The 20,779-nt window shown below is 56.4% G+C and overlaps 1 protein-coding gene across 2 annotated transcripts in view; it reads left to right on the top strand.

Annotated features, from left to right (window-relative positions):
- Nucleotides 1-20,779, top strand: part of BTBD19 (BTB domain containing 19) — a 71,313-nt gene that overhangs the window by 7,853 nt on the left and 42,681 nt on the right. For both annotated transcript variants that reach the window (XM_074962331.1, XM_074962330.1), the window contains exons 2-3: nt 9,202-9,430; nt 15,356-15,409. In XM_074962331.1, coding sequence (XP_074818432.1) covers nt 9,202-9,430; nt 15,356-15,409 — 283 coding nt within the window. The remainder of the gene's footprint in view (nt 1-9,201; nt 9,431-15,355; nt 15,410-20,779) is intronic.

Here is a 20,779-nt window from a genome sequence, read left to right as displayed (position 1 = left end):
TGACACTCGGTTGGGCAGTTCAGTCCAGCCAGTAGCAGGCACTGTGCGTATGTATTCAGGGAAATACCCGCACCACCACCCCCGCCCAATGAGATGTAACCTCAGCCCCATGGTGTGACTGGCATTTGTGGGGGGGAGGTGAGGAGGAGGGGTGAAGGCTGCATGTCCTGGCCTCCTGCTGGAGTAGATTTGTTCAGTCACTTGCAGGGAGGCAGCACACAGATGGCTGAGCTGGGCCGGGGTGAGGGGGGGATTAGTGGGAAGGAGCAGCCATGAGGGGCCACGTGCTGGGCTCTTCTGCCTCCATTAGGCTCTGCACGGGAGGATACTCTGAATGGAGGATGGGGGTTTAGGGGGTACATTGCATGGTGGGCAGGGTACTCTGCCTGGGGGATAGGGCGGGGGTCAGGGGTACTCTGCATGGAGGATGAGGGTTTAGGGGGTGTGACGATGTGACGCAGCAGGGAGGGGGGAGTGTTGACCTGGGAATGTGCCCTGGGGACGGGAGACCTGAGAGCCTGTCACCTGAGCCAGGAGGGGGAGGGGGAGGTAACACCTCGGCCCAGGAATGTGGACGGAGGCTGCAGCAGGGAACCTGCTCGGTGGGTTTAGTTTCAGTTTGGGGCTGGGTGGAGGAACACAGGGAACCCCAGGGCTGGGGTCTAAGCTCCCTGCTCCCCCAGAAGGACTTCACTGAGGGGTCCTAGGTGTACCCACAAGCTCTGTTTTGGACTGTGTTCCTGTTGTCCAATAAACCTTCGGTTTTACTGGCTGGCTGAGAGTCTCAGTGAATCCCAGGAAGAGGGGTGCAGGGCCTGGACTCCCCCACACTCCGTGACAACTGGTGGCAGTGGTGGGATCTACTGCACCCCGTGAACGGCGCTTCCTGCAGTAAGTGACTGGGGAACAGTAAAACGAAGGGGGATTGACGGGGACCAGGCGTGCTGAAGATTCAGAGAGAGACGGTTTCAGGGGGCGGTTAACCCCTGGGAGTGTGTGACCAGAGAGAAGGACTTTTGCAGTAACAGGGTCCCCCGGGGGATTGCAGCGAGCGGTCCCAGGGGCGGAGGAGTCTGCAGCTCGACCCTGGCAAAGAGGTGGTGACCTCAAGAAGGACTGGCACACTAGGGGCTTTTCCTGGAAACCGTGGACAGCTGCCCGGCCTGCGAGTGGCCAGCCGGGAGATGTACGCTAAACGCCTTAAGAGCGACCTGGTGGAGCTGTGCAGGCAGAGGGGGCTGCGCGTCGGGAGGTCCACCAAGGAACAGCTGATTGCCCAGCTGGAGGAGAGGGATCGCTTGGATGACCCGATCCCTGTCCCTGAGGGAAGCCGCCCGGCGGACGCAGCGTGGGCCCTGGGGCCTGACCAGGCTGGGAGGGGTCAGACTGCTGCCCAGGACACCCCGAGACCCTTCCTACCTATGCCTGGGGGAGGGGTTGTGGGAAGCCCAGCGAATACCGAGGGCCCCCTGACCCCAGCAGCCAGCAGGGGATCCTCCCAGCGGAGCTCCCCATCCCTGGAGCGGATGCGGCTGGAATGGGAGAGGGAGAGGAAAATGAGGGAGCTGGAGGATCATGAAAAACAGCGTCAACATGAGGAGAAACAACGTCAACATGAGCAGGAGGAGAAGGAGAAACAACGTCAACATGAGCAGGAGGAGAAGGAGAGGGAACGTCAGGAGAAGGAGAGGGAGCGTCAGGAGAAGGAGAGGGAACGTCAACATGAGCAGCAGGAGAAGGAGAAACAAAGACAGCATGAACTGGAGCTGGCCAGGCTGAGGAGCAGTGGGACCCCGGCTGCGGTGAGTGAGGGGGGACCCAAGACTGCAAGGAGCTTTGATAAGTGCTTCCTGGCCCAGCGGAAGGAGGGGGAGGACATAGATAGCTTCCTGACGGCCTTTGAGAATGCCTGCGAGCTGCACAGGGTTGACCCTGCAGACAGGCTCCAGTTCCTCACCCCCTTACTGGACCCCAAAGCCGTGGAGGTCTACAGCCGGATGACAGGGGCAGAGGCAGGGGACTATGAACTGTTCAAACAGGCCCTGCTCCGTGAGTTTGGGCTGACCCCCGAGATGTACCGGAGAAGGTTCCGGAGTCAGCGTAAAACGCCTGAGGTCACCTACCTACAACTGGTCAACAGGATGCAGGGATATGCCCGCAAGTGGACAGCGGGGGCCCAAACTAAAGAGGACCTGCTTGACCTGTTTGTACTGGAGCACCTGTATGAACAGTGCCCTTCCGACCTGAGGCTGTGGCTGGTGGACAAAAAGCTCGCGAACCCCCAGCATGCAGGGCAGCTGGCCGACGAGTTTGTGAACAGTCGGTCAGGGGGTAGCCGGGAGGAGTCCCAAAAGAACAGGCCCCCCCCGATGCAGCGAGAGAGTCACCATGGGGCCTCCCAGCGGGGAAATAGGGAGAACCCCCTCCAAAGGGGAACGCCTGGTGTCGGGCCCCTCCGACCCGTTCGAGGGGACCAACGTGACCTGAGCTGCTATCACTGTGGCCAGAGAGGCCACGTACGGGCCCAGTGCCCCGGGCTCAGGGACAAACTGAGCAGACCCAACCTACCCAGGGTTAACTGGGTAGGGACTCAGCTGGACGAGGGGCAGGCGACCCAGGAAAGGGGGGCTACCAGTTTGCCACCTGCTCAGGAGGGAAGAGTACCCCCAGCCAGCCCCGCCAGAGGGCTGGAGGCTCTGGACTCAGGGTGCTCGGTTTACAGGGTGGGTGCGGGGCTGTCCCTCCGGAGAGAGTGCCTTGTTCCCCTGGAGGTGGATGGGAGGAAGGTCAATGGATACTGGGATACGGGCGCGGAGGTGACGCTGGCCCGGCCCGAGGTGGTGGCCCCAGATCGGGTGGTGCCCAACACCTACCTGACCCTGACGGGGGTGGGCGGGACCCCATTTAAGGTGCCCGTGGCAAGGGTACACCTGAAATGGGGGACCAAGGAGGGCCCCAAGGATGTGGGGGTACACCACCATTTGCCCACTGAAGTTTTGATGGGGGGAGACCTAGAGGACTGGCCAAGCGACCCCCAGACCGCCCTGGTTGTGACCCGTAGCCAGAGCCGGCGAGGGGCACTGCGACCTGACCCTGGGGAGGGTACCACACTGGAGGCGCGAGACCCTACTCGGGTGGGGAGGGAGCGCCGAGGGGCACGGCTCAGAGAGGCTGCGGCCTCAGACCTGGCCACGGAGGGGGAACCGGGCCCCATCCCTTCCCCAGCCGCTGAGTTCCAGGCCGAGTTGAGGAAAGATCCCTCCTTGCAGAAGCTCAGGGACCTGGCCGACCTCAGTGAGGGACGGACCATGAGGAGAGGCTGCCAGGAGAGGTTCCTGTGGGAGAAGGGGTTCCTGTACCGAGAATGGGCTCCCCCAGGGGAAGGGGAGTCCTGTGGGATCAGGAGGCAGCTGGTGGTCCCCCAGAAGTACCGCCGCAAGCTCCTGTCCCTGGCCCATGACATCCCCCTCGCAGGGCACCAGGGAATCCGGCGCACCCGGCAGAGGTTGCTACAGAACTTTTACTGGCCCGGGGTCTTTACCACCGTCCGGCAGTATTGCCGATCCTGTGACCCCTGTCAGAGGGTGGGGAAGGCCCGGGACAAGGGGAAAGCGGCGTTGAGACCTTTGCCCATCATAGAGGAGCCTTTCCAGAAGGTGGCCATGGACATCGTGGGGCCTCTCAGCAAGACGACCCGGTCGGGGAAGAAATACATTCTGGTGGTGGTAGATTTCGCCACCCGCTACCCCGAGGCAGTGCCCTTAGCTTCCATTGAAGCAGACACCGTGGCAGATGCGCTCCTGACCATTTTCAGCCGAGTGGGGTTCCCCAGGGAAGTCTTGACAGACCAAGGCTCCAACTTCATGTCGGCCCTGCTCCGGTGCTTGTGGGAGAAATGTGGGGTCCGGCACGACTGGGCCTCAGCGTATCACCCCCAGTCCAATGGGCTGGTGGAGAGGTTTAACGGGACGCTAAAGATGATGCTGAAAACCTTTATGAACCAGCACCCGCAGGATTGGGACAAGTACTTACCTCACCTGCTGTTCGCGTACAGGGAGGTGCCCCAGGAGTCTACCGGATTTTCGCCTTTCGAACTGTTATATGGAAGGAGGGTGAGGGGCCCCCTGGACCTGATGAGAGACGAGTGGGAGGGGAAGGCCACTCCCGATGGAGAGTCAGTGGTGGAGTATGTCCTGACCTTCCGAGAGAGACTGGCTGAACTCCTGGGCCTGGCCAGGGAGAATCTGGCCAGAGCCCAGAGGAAGCAGAAGGTCTGGTATGACCGCACGGCGCGGGCCCGTGCCTACGCCACCGGGGATCAGGTGATGGTTCTCATCCCCGTGAGAAAGAACAAACTACAGGCCGCCTGGGAGGGCCCGTTCAAGGTCGTCAAGCAGCTCAATGAGGTAAACTATGTGGTGGAGCTGTCGAACCGGGCCCACCACCGCCGGGTGTACCATGTGAATATGATGAAGCCATATTATGCCAGGGGGAATGTGGTGTTAGCTGTGTGTGGTCAGTGGGAGGAGCAGGGAGATGACCCTTTAGTAGATCTATTCCCTGGGACCAGAGCTGGTTCCCCCCTGGAAACAATCCCCCTCTCGGATCAGCTCACCCCTGCCCAGCAAGCCGAGGTCAGGGGGGTGCTGCATCCGTACCGACAGCTGTTTTCCAACCAGCCTGGATGCACTAATCTGACTGTCCACCGGGTGCAGACAGGGTCGCACCCGCCGATAAGATGCTCCCCCTTCCGAGTCACAGGGAAAACTGCTCAGGACCTGGAAAGAGAGGTCCGGGACATGCTGGCTTTGGGGGTGATCCAGCCATCGGCCAGCCCTTGGGCCTCGCCGGTGGTGCTGGTCCCCAAAAAGGATGGGTCAGTCCGGTTCTGTGTGGACTATCGGAAGCTCAATGCCATCACTGTATCGGATGCCTACCCCATGCCCAGGCCGGACGAGCTCCTAGACAAGCTGGGAGGAGCTCGGTACCTTACCACCATGGACCTTACAAAGGGCTACTGGCAAGTGCCGCTGGATGCAGATGCCCGGCTGAAATCGGCCTTTATCACCCCTCTGGGGCTCTATGAGTTTCTGACCCTGCCTTTCGGCCTCAAGGGAGCGCCGGCCACCTTCCAGCGCCTGGTGGACCAGCTACTGAGGGGGATGGAGAGTTTTGCCGTGGCGTATATTGACGACATCTGTGTCTTTAGCCAGACCTGGGAGGACCACGTGTCCCAGGTTAGACAAGTGCTGGACCGACTCCAGGGGGCTGGGCTGACTGTCAAAGCGGAGAAGTGCAAGGTGGGGATGGCTGAAGTATCTTACCTGGGCCATCGGGTGGGGAGCGGCCGCCTAAAGCCGGAACCGGCCAAGGTGGAGGTGATCAGAGACTGGCCCGCTCCCCACACCAAAAAGCAGGTCCAAGCCTTTATTGGGATGGCAGGATACTACCGAAGATTTGTGCCCCACTTTAGCGCCATAGCCACCCCCATCATTGAGCTATGCAAGAAGGGGAAGCCAGACAAGGTGGTCTGGACCGAGCAGTGCCAGGAGGCTTTCCGGGCGCTGAAGGAGGCTCTGGTCAGTGGCCCAGTTCTAGCAAACCCAGACTTTGACAAGCCCTTTGTGGTGTTCACCGACGCCTCCGACACGGGACTGGGGGCGGTGTTAATGCAGGAGGATGAAAAGGGGGAGAGACACCCCATCGTGTACCTGAGCAAGAAGTTGCTACCCCGGGAGCAACACTACGCGGCCATCGAGAAGGAGTGCCTGGCCATGGTGTGGGCCCTCAAGAAACTAGAGCCCTATCTCTTCGGGCGACACTTCACCGTCTACACCGACCACTCTCCCCTGACCTGGCTGCACCAGATGAAAGGAGCCAACGCCAAGCTCCTGAGGTGGAGCCTGCTCCTGCAGGATTACGACATGGACGTGGTCCACGTGAAGGGAAGTGCCAACCTGATAGCGGATGCGCTGTCCCGGAGAGGGGGCCCCGAACTTCCCCAGGTCACTGGTCACAGTGACCCCGCTCAGTTCAGTCTCGAAGGGGGGAGAGATGTGACGATGTGACGCAGCAGGGAGGGGGGAGTGTTGACCTGGGAATGTGCCCTGGGGACGGGAGACCTGAGAGCCTGTCACCTGAGCCAGGAGGGGGAGGGGGAGGTAACACCTCTGCCCAGGAATGTGGACGGAGGCTGCAGCAGGGAACCTGCTCGGTGGGTTTAGTTTCAGTTTGGGGCTGGGTGGAGGAACACAGGGAACCCCAGGGCTGGGGTCTAAGCTCCCTGCTCCCCCAGAAGGACTTCACTGAGGGGTCCTAGGTGTACCCACAAGCTCTGTTTTGGACTGTGTTCCTGTTGTCCAATAAACCTTCGGTTTTACTGGCTGGCTGAGAGTCTCAGTGAATCCCAGGAAGAGGGGTGCAGGGCCTGGACTCCCCCACACTCCGTGACAAGGGGTACATTGTATGGTGAGCAGGGGTATTCTGCCTGGGGGATGGGAGTCGGGATACTCTGCATGGGGGAAGGGGGTACTCTGTATCAAGGTAGGGGGTACTCTGCATGGGGGATGTGTTACCTGCACACATTAGGGCACCCCACCTTTTCCCAATCCGTAGGGCTCCAGGCGAAAAGCATCTACCCTTTCCCAATCCGTAGGGCTCAGGGTGTAACTAACCTGGTCAATGTAAGGACCCACGCCCTTTCCCAATCTGTTGGGCTCCGGGTATATACTACTTCTGCAGGTGGGCAGGACCCTTTACCAGTGAAAGAGCCTTACACAGTAATATCTGGACCCTCTAGTCATTAACAATCACCAAGCAGAATACACACTAAGCAGACAGTGCCATGCTCACCAACCCTGATCAGGCAGGCGGACTTTCCCTGTTGGCCAGGCAAGGTCGGTCTCGTCTGGGTCCCAGTTGCTGCATGTCACGTCTGAACAGCTCTGATCTTGGGCTGAGTCTTGGGGGTGAGTTCTTCTTCTTCTTCCAGGTCTTTCCTTCTTCTTATGCTTCTCTTCCCAATTGGTCTCCTTCTTGGACCCCAGTTTATATAGTGAAACTTGAGTCCGGCTTAGCTAGACCTTAACCAATCCTAACATATAGTAACATAATTCTCTAACCAATTATATCCCACTACCCTAATTAACTGACACCTAGCAAAATTAATTATACAGCAGACAGAAACAATTAAAGAACCAGACGGAGACCATACAGGTAAACAATAGGGAAGTGGGGACCATAATGCCAAAACAATAAAGAAATGAGGATTTCACGGTGAGTTCTTGCCAGACAGGATGCTATCAGACTAAGTTTTCCTTAACCATCTTAAGCTCTGTTTCTTTATCTGGCGATACCGGGTGCCATTAGGACGGGGTCTCCTTCTTACCAGCCGGATAGGACATTGTTTTAATGTAATTAGAGGCAATGTGAGGATGTGACTTCCTGCTTCTCAGCTAATGGCTGCCGCTCTTTTAATCTGACTGCAGATGAAGGCCTTAGGCCTTACGATATGGCTGCTGACAAAGGCCTTATCCTTACAGATGGGGGATTAGGGGGTACTCTGCATGAGGGGGCAGAGGTACTCTGCCTGGGGGATGGGGGAGTCAGGGGATACTCTGCATGGGGGGGCAGGGGTACGCTACATGGGGTATTAGGGAGTACTCTGCATGGGGGATGGGGGATTAGGGGGGTACTCTGCCTGCGGGATGGGGGAGTCAGGGGGTACTCTGCATGGGGGATGGGGGATTAGGGGGTACTCTGCCTGCGGGATGGGGGAGTCGGGGTACTCTTCATGGGGTATTAGGGAGTACTCTGCATGGGGGTAGGGGTCAGGGGTACTCTGCATGGGAGATGGGGGTACTCTGCATGGGGAATGGGGTGTAATGATGCTGGTTCTGGCGGGACCCAACTGAGAGTGCCAATTCAGGACCAATTGCTTAAAGCAGGGCAGTTACAGCCCAAGGCTGGGGCTTCTATGCACACCAAGGCAAACCAAACCAGCCAAACAGGGAAGACTTTGGTTTCACCCCACTGGCTAACCACAAGTCACACAAGCAATTCCCATAGACACTCCAGTTTCCCAGTATCACCAACAATGCCACTCGTTATGGGGACAAATGGTTATGAAAACCAATACCCCAGTAAAAGAAAAAAGTTTCTCTCGATCCCAAAGGACCAAGCCCCAGACCCAGGTCAATATACAAATCAGATCTTACCCACAAATCACGCTGTTGCCAATCCTTTTGAATCGAAAATCTAAAAGTTTATTCATAAAAGGAAAGAAATATAGACAAGAGCTAGAATGGGTTCAATGGAATCAATGACATACAGTCATGGCCAAGTTCTTGGTTCAGGCTTGTAGCAGTGATGGAATAAATGGCAGGTTCAAATCAAGTCTCTGGAGAACATCCCCAGCTGGGAGGGGTCCTTCAGTCCTTGGATCAAAGCTTCAGTGTAGCAAAGTCCCTCCAGAGGTAGGAAGCAGGATTGAAGACCAGATGGAGGAGCTGCAGCAGCGTTTTATAGTCTCTTGCCATGTGGTCTTTTTCTTTGTTCCGAGGACAAGCTGTCCATCCCATGTCCTGGAAACACCTCAGAGTTCTGTCCCTAGGCAGGTCCCTGCACACCTGGCTGAGTCCCCAGGCGTGTCTGCCTTCTCTCACTGGGTCAGTTGAATAGCTGATGGTCCTTAATGGGCCATCCAGCAGGCTGGGCAGAGCTGACACCAACTTGTCTGCGGTGTCCCCCAGAAGCGGAGCATAAGTTTGAAATACAGACAGCATAGAGCCAATACTTATATCTTTAAATACAAAAATGATACATGCAAACAGATAGCAAAATCATAACCAGCAAACCATAACCTCGTCTTAGACACCTTATTTGACCCCCTTTATACAAGATTTGGTGCCACTACAGGACCTTGGTTGCAACAACGTTCTATACGGTCCCAGTTCAAGTCAATAACATCACATGGGATCGGGGTACTCTGCATGGGGGATGGGGGTCAGGGGGTACTCTGTATGGGGGTAGGGGTACTCTGAATGGGGGATTTGGGTCAGGGGTACTTTGCATGGGGGATGGGGGGTACTCTGAATGAGGGATGGGGGTCAGGGGTACTCTGCATGGGGCACTCAGGCAGTGGCCACCCTGTTGCAATCCCCGCTCCTCATGGCGTGGCTCGGCCTGTCTCCATCTCCGCAGTGATGTGACGTTCGTGGTGGGCAGGGAGAGGCAGGAGGTGTTCGCCCATCGCTGCATCCTCGCCTGCCGCTGCCAGGCCTTCCAGGGGATGCTCAGCCAGCCCCAGCCAGGTGCCCAGGAGCCGTGGCCCCCCCAGGCCCCATTGGTCCTCAGCCATGTGCAGCCCGAGGTCTTCCTGGCCGTCATCGAGTTCCTGTACACCAACAGTGTGACCCTCAACAGCCTCATCGTGAGTGCCGCATGCTGCCCCGGGGCCGGGCGCCCTGGGAAGGGCAGGGGTGGGTCAGACACAATGACAAGGGACCCCAAACTGGGCTGCAGGGAGGGCATGGCAGGATAATACATGGGGATGGCTCATGTCACATCCCCCTCTAGCAGCTAGGCCACAGAGAGGATTACAGCCTACTACTGTTGCCCTCTAAGGGATCTATTTCTTTAGCTCAAGTGGTAGAGGGCTGTGCCATAAGTCCTGGGTTCAAGCCCAGCCCACGCAGGGGAAGGTACATGTGCTGTGGCTTGTAGGGCACGTAGAGTGTAGTTAGAGTCTGCAGTGCCGGATCCAGACAGCGCCACCGCCTGATGGGAGCTAGGGCGGCAGCTGCCCCGCTCAGCTCCCCAAGCCTCCTGGCTGGGAGTGGCTTGCGATACCCGCATGGTCTTTGCTCCAGTTCCTGGACCATGGCTCTCCCTCCAGCCTGGCCTGGCCGAGGAGAGAGGGAGGAGTCCCTGGCCCAGGCATGGTTAGCTTGGGGGCTGCAGGAAGAGGCCAGCGTGGGGTGGAGTGCTGGCTTGTCCCAGCCCCTGCTCTGCCAGCTTTGTAATCCTCGATACTCCTCATTATGGGGGCAGTGGGGGAAAGGGTCGGGGTGCCAGTGGGAGGGGGGGGCGGCACAGGAGGCTGCTTGCTCTAGGCTATTTTTAGAGCAATGCCCCTCGCCCCGCCCATGCAGCATCAGAACAGGGTGCGAATCACCCAGCTCAGAGAACTAAGATAAACTCAGCCCAAGGAAACAGGAACCACTCCCGGGAAAACACTGCCAGCCGGGGCCATCCCGGGCATCGCCCTGCCTGGGGGCGGAGTCACCCGGGGGATTCAGCCCTTTCTCTCCTACGCTCTCCGCACCACGCTCCTTGCTTAGACACCACCCCCTCACCTCCTGGCCCCACGCACTGACCTGCTGAGCCTTGGCTGGGGGCATCCCAGCCCCCCGGTCAGCCCCGGCCATCACCTTACATTCCTGCAGTGAAATGGGCCAGGGCTGGATTTTAATCTCCCCACCAGCCCCAAATTGAGAGCCCACGGCACAGAGAAAGGGCCCCAGAACTCGGGGGAGGGGGGGAGACCATGGGCACAGCCACGGCCTTTCCCCAGCCCCCAACGGCCCTGCAAAGTAGCTCCTGGGCTAAGGAAGAATCAGGCTTCTCCGGAGGTTCCCTGTCCTTTACCCCGCTCCCGTGGCAAAGCATGAGGCAAGTCCAAAGCCAGCTGTGGGGAGGGGAAGTGCCCCCCAGTATTAACACCACTCAGCCATTCGCACGGCCATTGCATGGCCATCCTCATCCCCCACCCCCACTCCCGGCCCCTGGATCTAAGCAACTGCAGGGCGGGTGGGACAGCCTGGCAGCCCCCCAGCAGAGCATCGTGGTTCCCCCTCCAGCTGATTCAGCAGCGGCGCTGGGGGCGTCTGGGGGTGTCGTGGTGAGGCAGAGGTGGAGGTTGTTGCAGCCCAGAGCCGGGTGTGACATCCCCAGAGTCCAAGCCAGACTAATGAGGAGCTGTGTTCCCCTGCCCCAGACCTGGGGTGCCCTTTACCCCACTCTGCTGCTGTCGCCTCCAGTCCCAGCCTGCTCACCAACAGCCGCCCGCAGCCACGTCGGGGTGTGAACTGCAGCTGGGGACACCCACACGCCCTCGGTCCGGGATTCCCCCCCAGAAACAAACGTCCTGCACTGGGCAGCCCTCCCCTGGCCAATACCAATTCACACAAGTCAATGATCTCATCAAGAGAAACAATGCACAGACTCGGTGACCTCAAACGGACTTTCCCAACCCCTTCCACGCTGGATGAGATCAAACAAGTTGATTAACGACGAAGAGGGAGAGTTGACGTGAATACACAGCATGAGGCATGACTGTCAGAAGTGGCTGCAAGAGCAATACAGATAAAATGCAACTGACGCCTGACACACGGACCCAGGTGACACTCAAAGCTCACCCCACCTTTCAGGAGCTTCGCTGGCTGAAGTTCTTTCGGTCCAGGTCCCTGCCCCAGCCCAGCACTGCTGCTTTTGTTCTTCCAGTGCCTGGACTGCCAGAGGCTGAGAGAATGGCCGGGAAACTCTGGGGCATCTGCCCCCCACTTTTTATAGTCCCCCCCACTCCAGCTCTGAGAAGCAGCTCCAGCTGGGAGCGTGGCAACAGGCAGGCTGCAGGGCTGGGAACCCCAGGCTGTTTCTTTGCTGGGATGGAGATTTTTTGCCCTGCCAATGAATGGCCACTTAGCAGGTGATGGCCCATGTGACCTTGTCCACACCTGGCTGAGGCACCAGCTTGCCCTCTGTCTGAAGAACGGGTCTGGCCGCTCCCCAGACTCGGAACATCAAGGGCTATTAGCCAGGATGGGCAGGGATGGTGTCCCTAGCCTCTGTTTGTGAGAAGCTGGGAATGGTGACAGGGGATGGACAGGGGTGACAGGGGCTGCATCACTTGATGATTCCCTGTTCTGTTCCTTCCCTCTGGGGCACCTGGCACTGGTCACTGTCAGCAGACAGGATCAAACTGGGCTTTTGGTCTGACCCAGTGTGGCTGTTCTTTACATGTGGAGTAACTCCAAGCTTATTCATTCACACACAAGGTTGCCACAGGTATTTTACCAGGACAATAATGACCAGCAAATAGGAGTTTTATACTTTGTCCAAGGGGTGACGCCAGGGGTCCAGACTGCCACAAGGGGTCTGCTTGAAAGGCCGGGCTGTGTTCCCTTCCCTGCTGAGGACTGGCTCAAGGGTTGCTTCCCAGGGCGGCCTCCTCACGGCCCTTACTGCAGAGAGCCAGTTGCACTGAGCAGCCGTCTGGCCCGTTGAGCTGCCCTCTTGCCCTTCCAAGGCCCTTGTGGCCTGAGGAGCACAGACGGAGGAGAGACCTGGCCACACAGGCTGTTGTGGGACAGAAACTGTCTCTCTGCCCAGCTGGCGGCCAGTGCCCGTGGCTGTGTGGGCGAATGCCCGATCCTGTTCGTCACGGCTCTGGTTGTGTTCCCTCTGGTGTGACTGTTCCAGTGTAAGAGGAGGTGGCCCCTTGTTAGTTGCCTGAAGCCAGGGAGAAATTCAGCTCCCGAGCCTGACATGTGACCTGGACTCTGAGTAAGCTCCGTGCAGGATCAGAGCCCAGCCCGGACCAGCTCTGTGGTCAGCAGATGGGGACCAAGTGTGAAATGCTCCTCTCCCAGGGTCTAGCTGAGCATGGGAGACCCGGCATCTCGCAGGGGATGGACGGGCTGTAGCTGGTGTGGCTGCTGTGTAGGCTACACCGTGAGGAATCCCAGCTGGCGTTCTAATGAGAATGGTATTTGGGATTTCCTCTGAGGTGATCCATAGCCAAACAGTGGGCAAATGGGACCTGGTGAAGCCTCTCAGCACACCCGTGAGGCAGTGAAGAAACTGAGGCACAGAGAGGGTTGAGCTAGGAATAGCACCAAAGAGCCCCGCCTTGCATCCCCTGCTCTAGCCAGCAGGCCCCAATGCCTATTGCCAGCCTGCGGCCTTCTGGACTAGGAGCACTCCTTGCTGGGGCATGTTATTCTGCAGTGATCCCGGCAGGGAGATGGTGGTTCCCAGCTTGGGGTCCGCAGGACACTCGCTGGTGGCCTGCAGAGAGCTGGCTGGTGACTTGGGCCCGGCTCTTCCTCCTGGCTTCCAGCTGTTAGAGAACTAAGAATATGCCAACTCCTTTACCTTCCCCTGGAAGCAGCTGCTGTAGAGCTGCTGTGACTGGGAGGGCAAGTGGTGGAGGGAGGGACCATCTCTCTGGTAGAGTTTGGTTCATGTGGTTTACAAGTTGGAGAGCCCCTGCCCCTAATTAATTAATCAGGAAAAGTCAATAGTAAAACTAATGGCAAGGATCACTGCGTTCAAAGGAGCCGTCTGGCATGTGCATTTGCAATTAACTTTAACTGGGGCGTAGCCCTTTCTCCAAGAAAGCCCTGGCTGCTTCTCCTTGGACGCACTGGGGCTTGTTGTGAGAGGCCCAGGTTTAGGGAGCAGGACGTGTCTAAGCTGGGGATCTCCGGCCAAGGGAAGAAATGATACCTGTGCCATCCATCACTGCAGCTGTCGGTATCCGCTGGCTGAGTGAAATACCATTGCCAGGAGCAAAAACGCTCAACATAGGTAAGATCCTGGGGAGGAGGGATGGTTTGGTCTAGTATGTCCCAGCTAGTCCACCTCCTGCACTGTCCCACCCAGAGCCTGGTCCTGCCCCGCCATGAGTTGCGTCCTGGGGACCCAGCATCCTCACTCTGGTGCTGCATCGCACCATAACGACACAGATGTCCCAGCACTTGTCTGACATGCTCAGAAGAAGGTGGCAGCCCGGCTCCAGGCAGCGGTGAGGAAATAACCCCACTGGGAGAGTGAGCAGGAGGCTTGGGGTGTCACCCAGGAGGGGATGTCTCACCTCTTCTCCTACCCATTGTCCCTGCTACATAGGTCCCTCCCTTTGCACTTTTTAGGCTGGGGAGGATGGAGGGAAATTGCAAACCAGCTGGGGGCTGGATAACAGCCCTGCCAGGGCTCACGGGTTCCCAGCGGCCTGCCCCTTTCAGCCGCTGTCTCCATAGCTCCTCCCGTCGACTTCTGCCCCTTGCGCTGATCCCAGCTCTGAGCAGACCTCTCCTGACTCGTGCTCACCATACGTGTCTGTTGGGCCACTAGGCAGCCGACCTTGGGCCCCAGGTGTCGTGAGTTGTGCATGTCAAACCAGTGACACAGGCTCCTGGTGTTACCCGTTGTGCCCAGCAATTCTGGGAGAGGGTGAGGCTGGGTTGCGTCCCGCTGCTGGGAAGGTATGAATCAGGCTCTTCCAGTTTTCCTGGCGTTCCTGGGGCTTGTTGAGGCAACGCGGTGGCTTTCCCTTGGAGCACCTCTGACTCCGGCCCAGCTCCCTCCTCCTTCCCAGGCAGCTCAGGAGGTTTTTTAAGGCTCTGCTCACTCATGGAGCTTCGGGCTGGGGATTGTCAGGCTAGCAACACTCAGTAATGTGGGGCGGATGGGATGGCGCCAGGGGCTGGGATCCATCCACCCTGGGTGGCCAGGTCCCCTTCACTCTAGGCTGACGGGAGAGCAGCCATCCTGCCTTGTGTGAATGGTACTGTGGAAACTGAACTGCCCTGCCTTCAATGCGACGGGGGGCCTTCTAAATCCCAGCTGGGTCACATGGACGGGGAGTTGTGCAAGAAGACCACGAGCCAGTTCTGGGGCTGAGCAGAGGCCTCCCATCTCCAGGCTGTCCCAGGAGAGCCTGAGGGTCAGATCTGTGCCACCTGGCGCTTGGCAGCAGTTCTGCCAGCTGTGAGTGGGTACAGTGCCCCGAGCGTTGCTCAGACCCCGGGTTAGCGCCTCCCCTGGGCAACGGGAGAATGTCTGTGGCAATGAGCCTCTGCTGCCCACAGCTTTGTGAAATGCCGAACAGTCAGAATGGGCCCTGGTGCTTTGCCACGTTGGCGGCTGAGATCTGCGGTGGCGGGGCCACGTGCCTGCTTGGAGGAGAGCGCGTCGGGGAGAGCCTATGAATGTGTGTGTCTCCTGGCACTTGTCAACACCTCAGCTCCCATGAGCAGGCCAGGCTGCTTCCAGCAGGTGCCAGCTTCCTTTGTAACGTTTCCAAAGCTCTCTTGGTCTCTTTTCAAACACATTTGTCAGGTGGGGGCCCCCGGCTGGAGCCCCCAAGACGCTCTGTCCCCCCAACCAATGCCAGTCCCTTGCCCATGCACGTGGGGTGTGTGTGTGTGTGTGGGGGGGGCTGTAGAATAACCCCAGTGCGACCAGCTGAGAGCGGCTGGAGAGGACAGATGCAGAGAACAGACCTGAGGCCCCTGGCCCTGCCAGCATGGCACCTGCGCTCTCTTTCTCACCAGTGTGTTTCTTCACTCCGCAGGCCCTGGAGGTGCTCACCTCAGCTGTGGAGTATGGGCTGGACGACCTGAGGAAGGTAAGGCCCTCGCCTCACAGCCTGGGCTGCCTCTTCTTAAATACATGGGTGCTAGGGGGACGGGATGGTCAGGTGATGGGTGGTGATGTCCGGCGGGCCAGGGACTGCACATTTAGCCCTCTCTGTCCCTGGGGGGAGGAAGGGAGCAAGTAGGTTGACAAAGGGCCGCTAACGTTAGGGGGGCACGTCACCCCAGCAATGCGGATTTGCACCGTCAGAGGGCTGGGCCGGTACCGCCCCATGAGGGACCCGGCAGGAGCGCGCAGAGGGGGCAGGAGTGGGTGATTGTGTCCTTGGTCGCAGGCTCGTTCTTACACCTCAGGGAGCTGAGGGCAGGGGAATGGTACCAGTAGCTTCTTTCAGCAGGTCACTGGAGATGGTTAAGGGTGCAGGGAGGTAACATCTCTGGGGAGCAAACCAGGGTTGTTTGTTGCTTCCGTCCTGCCGGAGATTGTCTGGAATCACTGCAGAGAAAGCAGCCAGGCCAATGGGAATGGGCTGCTCAGTACCTGGCCTTGTGGGTGCATTGCATTGTGGGAGTTTGTAGTCAAGGGCCAAGGCTGCATGAGTAGACTTTGGGTGACTCTATTTCTGGGAAAACTTGGCAATGGGAGGCTCATTCTCTGTGCTCAGTCCAGCAAACTGAGCTGAGTTCCCCGATGTGATCTCAGCTGAGCCCGTCGGTGCTTCTGGGCAGCTCAGAAAGTGGAGAGGTTATGAAAAGTTACCATCGAACCTCAGCCTTACGGGCACCTTGGGGATGGGGGTGCCACGGCATCCCCGGGCAATGCTCTGGGACTGCTCCCTACGGAGCCGAGCAGGACTCTGGTGAAGTTTCCTCTCTGGGAGCAGCCTGTCTTCAGGACACACAGCTCACACAGCTTCCACCTTCCTGGGTCTGACCTCGGAGCATTCAGCATCCTCTGCCCCTCCGTGCGCTTCCCACAGCGAGTCCTCCCAGGCGGGCTCCTGGGGAAGCCAGAGGGTCCTGCCCCACAACTCCACAGTCAGACGTGTCTCTCAACCAGCCAGTAAAACAGAAGGTTTATTAGATGACAGGAACATGGTCTAAAACAGAGCTTGTTGGTACAGAGAACAGGACCCCTCAGCCGAGTCCATTTTGGGGGGCAGTGAACCAGACAGCCACGTCTGCACTTCACTCCTCGTCCCTGGCCAGTCCACTTTGCAAATTAATTCCAATTAGCAGTCTCTCGTTGGAGTCTGTTTTTGAAGTTTTTTTGTTGAAGAATTGCCACTTTTAGATCTGTAATCGAGTGACCAGAGAGATTGAAGTGTTCTCCGACTGGTTTTTGAATATTGTAATTCCTGACGTCTGATTTGTGTCCATTTATTCTTTTACGTAGAGACTGTCCAGTTTGGCCAATGTACATGGCAGGGGGGCATTGCTGGCACATGATGGCATCTGTCACATTGGTAGATGTGCAGGTGAACAAGCCTCTGATAGTGTGGCTGATGTGATTAGGCCCTATGATGGTGTCCCCTGAATAGATATGTGGACACAGTTGGCAACGGGCTTTGTTGCAAGGATAGGTTCCTGGGTTAGTGGTTTTGTTGTGTGATGTGTGGTTGCTGGTGAGTATTTGCTTCAGGTTGGGGGGCTGTCTGTAGGCAAGGACTGGCCTGTCTCCCAAGATCTGTGAGAGTGATGGGTCGTCCTTCAGGTTAGGTTGTAGATCTTTGATGATGCGTTGGAGAGTTTTTAGTTGGGGGCTGAAGGTGACAGTTAGTGGCGTTCTGTTATTTTCTTTGTTGGGCCTGTCCTGGAGTAGGTGACTTTTGGGAACTCTTCTGGCTCTGTCAATCTGTTTCTTCACTTCAGCAGGTGGGTATTGTAGTTGTAAGAACGCTTGATAGAGATCTTGTAGGTGTTTGTCTCTGTCTGAGGGGTTGGAGCAAATGCGGTTGTATCGTAGAGCTTGGCTGTAGACAATGGATCGTGTGGTGTGGTCTGGATGAAAGCTGGAGGCATGTAGGTAAGTATAGCGGTCAGTAGGTTTCCAGTATAAGGAAACAGTTTCCTCAGCTTGTCAAATCTTTTTTTAAACTTTTCCTTTATTTTTTTTTATACTTTACATTTCATGAAGTACTGTTCTGTATTTGCTTTATTTATTTATTTTGTCTCTGCTGCTGCCTGATTGTGTACTTCTGGTTCCAGATGAGGTGTGTGGTTGACTGGTCAGTTCTACTGTATTTATTTGATGACAGTAGCACCTGGAGGCCCAAGCAGATCAGGGCCCTCTTCTGCTGGGCACCATATTTACACACAGTAACAGTTGGTCACTCAGCTGAAGAGTCTGTATAGATGAAGCAGGGATGATTATCCCTGTTTTACAGATTGGGAAACTGAGGCATGGAGGGATAATGACGTGCCTGTCCTCCATAGCAGAGCCAGGAGTTGAACCCAGCTCTCCTGACTGACCGTCTAGCGCCTTACCCACAGCACTATCCTTTGTGTCCAGAGCTGATGGGGTCACCACCTGCCAGCTGTGTAGATCCACAGCCCCGTGTGGCTCGCCCTGTGCGTGTATCTCAGCTATTCGGCACCCGTCTTGGGGGGGAGGGGTAGCTAAGCCACTTGTTCTTCAGCCGTTTTCCTCCATTCCAATGTGTGGACGCGGCTGGCTTTCCCTGGCCATGGCGTCACAGGACCATCGCAGTCCGAGGTGGGAAAACCCCATGAGGTCATCCACTCCAAGGCAGTTCCTTGCTTTCTAAGTAAGATCCTTAAACTGCAGATGACTCAGGCCCCTCCTAGCCACATGCGCTCGGGATGTGTCAGGGTCATTCCAGGCATGCTAAAGAGACAACCCATAGTGACTTGGCTAAGTGCAGCAAACTGCCTTGACTCAGCAGAAGCTCTCCGCATGGGACCTGCCGACACACCATGTAATGGCCAACTTCCCTACAAGGCGCAGCCATGAGCTGCTGCAGACTCCTTTCATTTACACGGGCCTAACTGTGGAGTGGCTCCGGTTTCTTATTTGTACAGCCGAATGGCTGATCCTGCATGAAGCAAGAGACTTCCCCTGCTCAGCTGTGTCTGAGGGAGCATGAGAGGATCTGAGACAGGCTGATCCGTCCCTCCCAGGCTGATCCGTCCCTCTCAGAGCTGGGAGTGAAGTGAAGGCTCATGAAGCTGGGAGAGAGATACGGGGCTTGCGGCAGGGAAGTCAGGGTTGTGCTTGTCTGAGCGAACTAGTGAAATCCTTTGGGTTAGGAGGAAGAGGGGGCAAGGAATGGAAAAACAAAAGGGAAGTGACAGACAGAATCTCCTGCCCACTACCAGGACTGGGGGGGTGGGGGGTGGGGAGAGCTAAACTTCCCAGGCCAGCTGCCAACGAACTTGAGAGCATGGGAAGTTGCAGTCATGGGGGATTTTTAACCACCGGTATCTCTCTGCTGGGTTTCACACACAGCCAAATATGCGCAATCAAAGAGATTCCTAAATTAGGGTGGAATCGGCCTTATGATCCAGAGATTCACACCAGGGTTTCCCCTCTCTTTGTACTCCTCTCCAAAAGGGAGATGCTAACAAGGATGTGAGAGTAACCATGAACCACTTGAGTTCCTGGTGAACACAGCAAGAGAGCTCAGGGAGAATTCAAGTATCTAGCGAGCAAGGGGAGAAGGGAGGAAAGGGTAACTCAAACCAGCGGGGAGTTGCAAGGGTTCGGACATCCCAGACTGGGAAAGAGGAGTATGAGATACGGCTGATATGGGGTTCATGGGGGACTGACTGCTCAAAACCCTGCAGTTTAAAATGGGTGGAAGAGGAGAAGGAAGCAAACCAGAATAGGCAGTTATAGTGTGTGTGTGTGGGGGGGGGGGGCGTGCAGACCAAGTGAAGGACAGCCAAGGGGGCTAAGAGAAACTAGCTATTTATGAAGAGCAGGGAAAGGAATTCTGCGCCTTAGCATGCCCAGGTGGCAGGCATCCTAGAGTGGTAGCTTCCAAACACTTGGAACAGCTGATAATTATTCCTAAAATAACACCCAGGTTTTATACTGCGCTTTTCATCTGTAGATCTCAAAGGACATTCTAAAGGAGGTTGGTATTGTTATCCCCGTTTTACAGATGGGGAAACCGAGGCACAGAGCTGTCGGGGAAAATAGGGGAGGGACTAGAAAATTATAAATTAACACAACGTGGTACTGATCTTTGAATGGGAAAGGAGGGTCCTCCAGGCAGTTGCCCTTTGGGGGATGAAATTCAGTCCCCCAGTAAAATCATGGAACAGATCTTACGCGGGAAATGATGCCCAACTCCCACCTAACAGAACCAAGTGCTATAAGCAGCATGTGCTTACCCAGATCAGACCTCATCAGGCAAAGCTGACTGCTTGTTTGGCTAGGTGGACGCAATGAGTGGACGCAGGGAATGCTGGATGTGAAGTGTATGCTGGAATTTTAGCTAAGTGTTTGCAATCTCGCATGAAACGAATACAAATGTGCTTTGGTATGCACTGTTCCATGGACTGCAGACTGGATGTAAATAAGGGCTAAGGATTCACTGCACGGTATTTAATCAGGAAGGAAACGTCCAGGGGTAGCGCGGGTCTGTCGTCTGGTCTCACATTGAATATCTTCATTAATGACCTGGAAGAGGGGAAAAAACAGTGCAGCTGGTCCTAAACTGAGGCATTGTGAGCCAGTTAATGATCAAGAGGAGCTAGAAATCTGAGCAGAAATGATCCAGCTAGTAAATCTAAGGCAAAGTAATTCAAACCAGATATGCAGCGAGAAAGCAGGGAAGGAGCAATGTCTGGAGGAGATCCAGGGCAGAAAGTTGCAGTGTCACATTGCATCAAAGCCAGTCCAGTCCAGTTGTGAGCTGAGTACACAGAATCAGCAGGTCACGGAGCGGGGAGGGAAGGCGCTGTTTGACTCTGCAATCTCCTTTGGGATTGTGTGTCCTCTTTTCAGTTATTTTGTTACCAGGACAATATTGACAAACAGGAGGGAGTTCAGAGAAGAGCCATAAAAAAGATCAAGGGCTGGGAGCGGTTTCTGAGGAATGCTTCAAAGAACTAACCTCATTTCTTTGGCTAAATAAGGACAAAGTCCTTGGCTTTGCTGAGTCTGTATTGAATTGGTTTAAGCATTGATAGTTCCGTGTATCCGCACTAGTCATGCCGTAGGTATTTTCCTAAGTCATTTCAGTTGCAATGCCTTCTGGGTACTTAACCTACAGTTCCTTGCCAAGCTTCCAGAAACAGTGCATTGTGGGAGACGTCCCAAGGTGGCTGGTGCCCTGTGGGATCACAGTGGGGTGTCTAGTTGAACTGGTTTGATGGATCTGCAGCAACACTGGCACTAACCTGGGATCTAGCCCTGAAAACACACTGGTCCC

Source organism: Natator depressus, chromosome 8 (genome assembly GCF_965152275.1).
Source record: "Natator depressus isolate rNatDep1 chromosome 8, rNatDep2.hap1, whole genome shotgun sequence".
NCBI lineage: Eukaryota > Metazoa > Chordata > Testudines > Cheloniidae > Natator > Natator depressus.
Note: the sequence above shows the minus strand (reverse complement) of the source record. Positions and strands in the feature narration are given on the sequence as shown.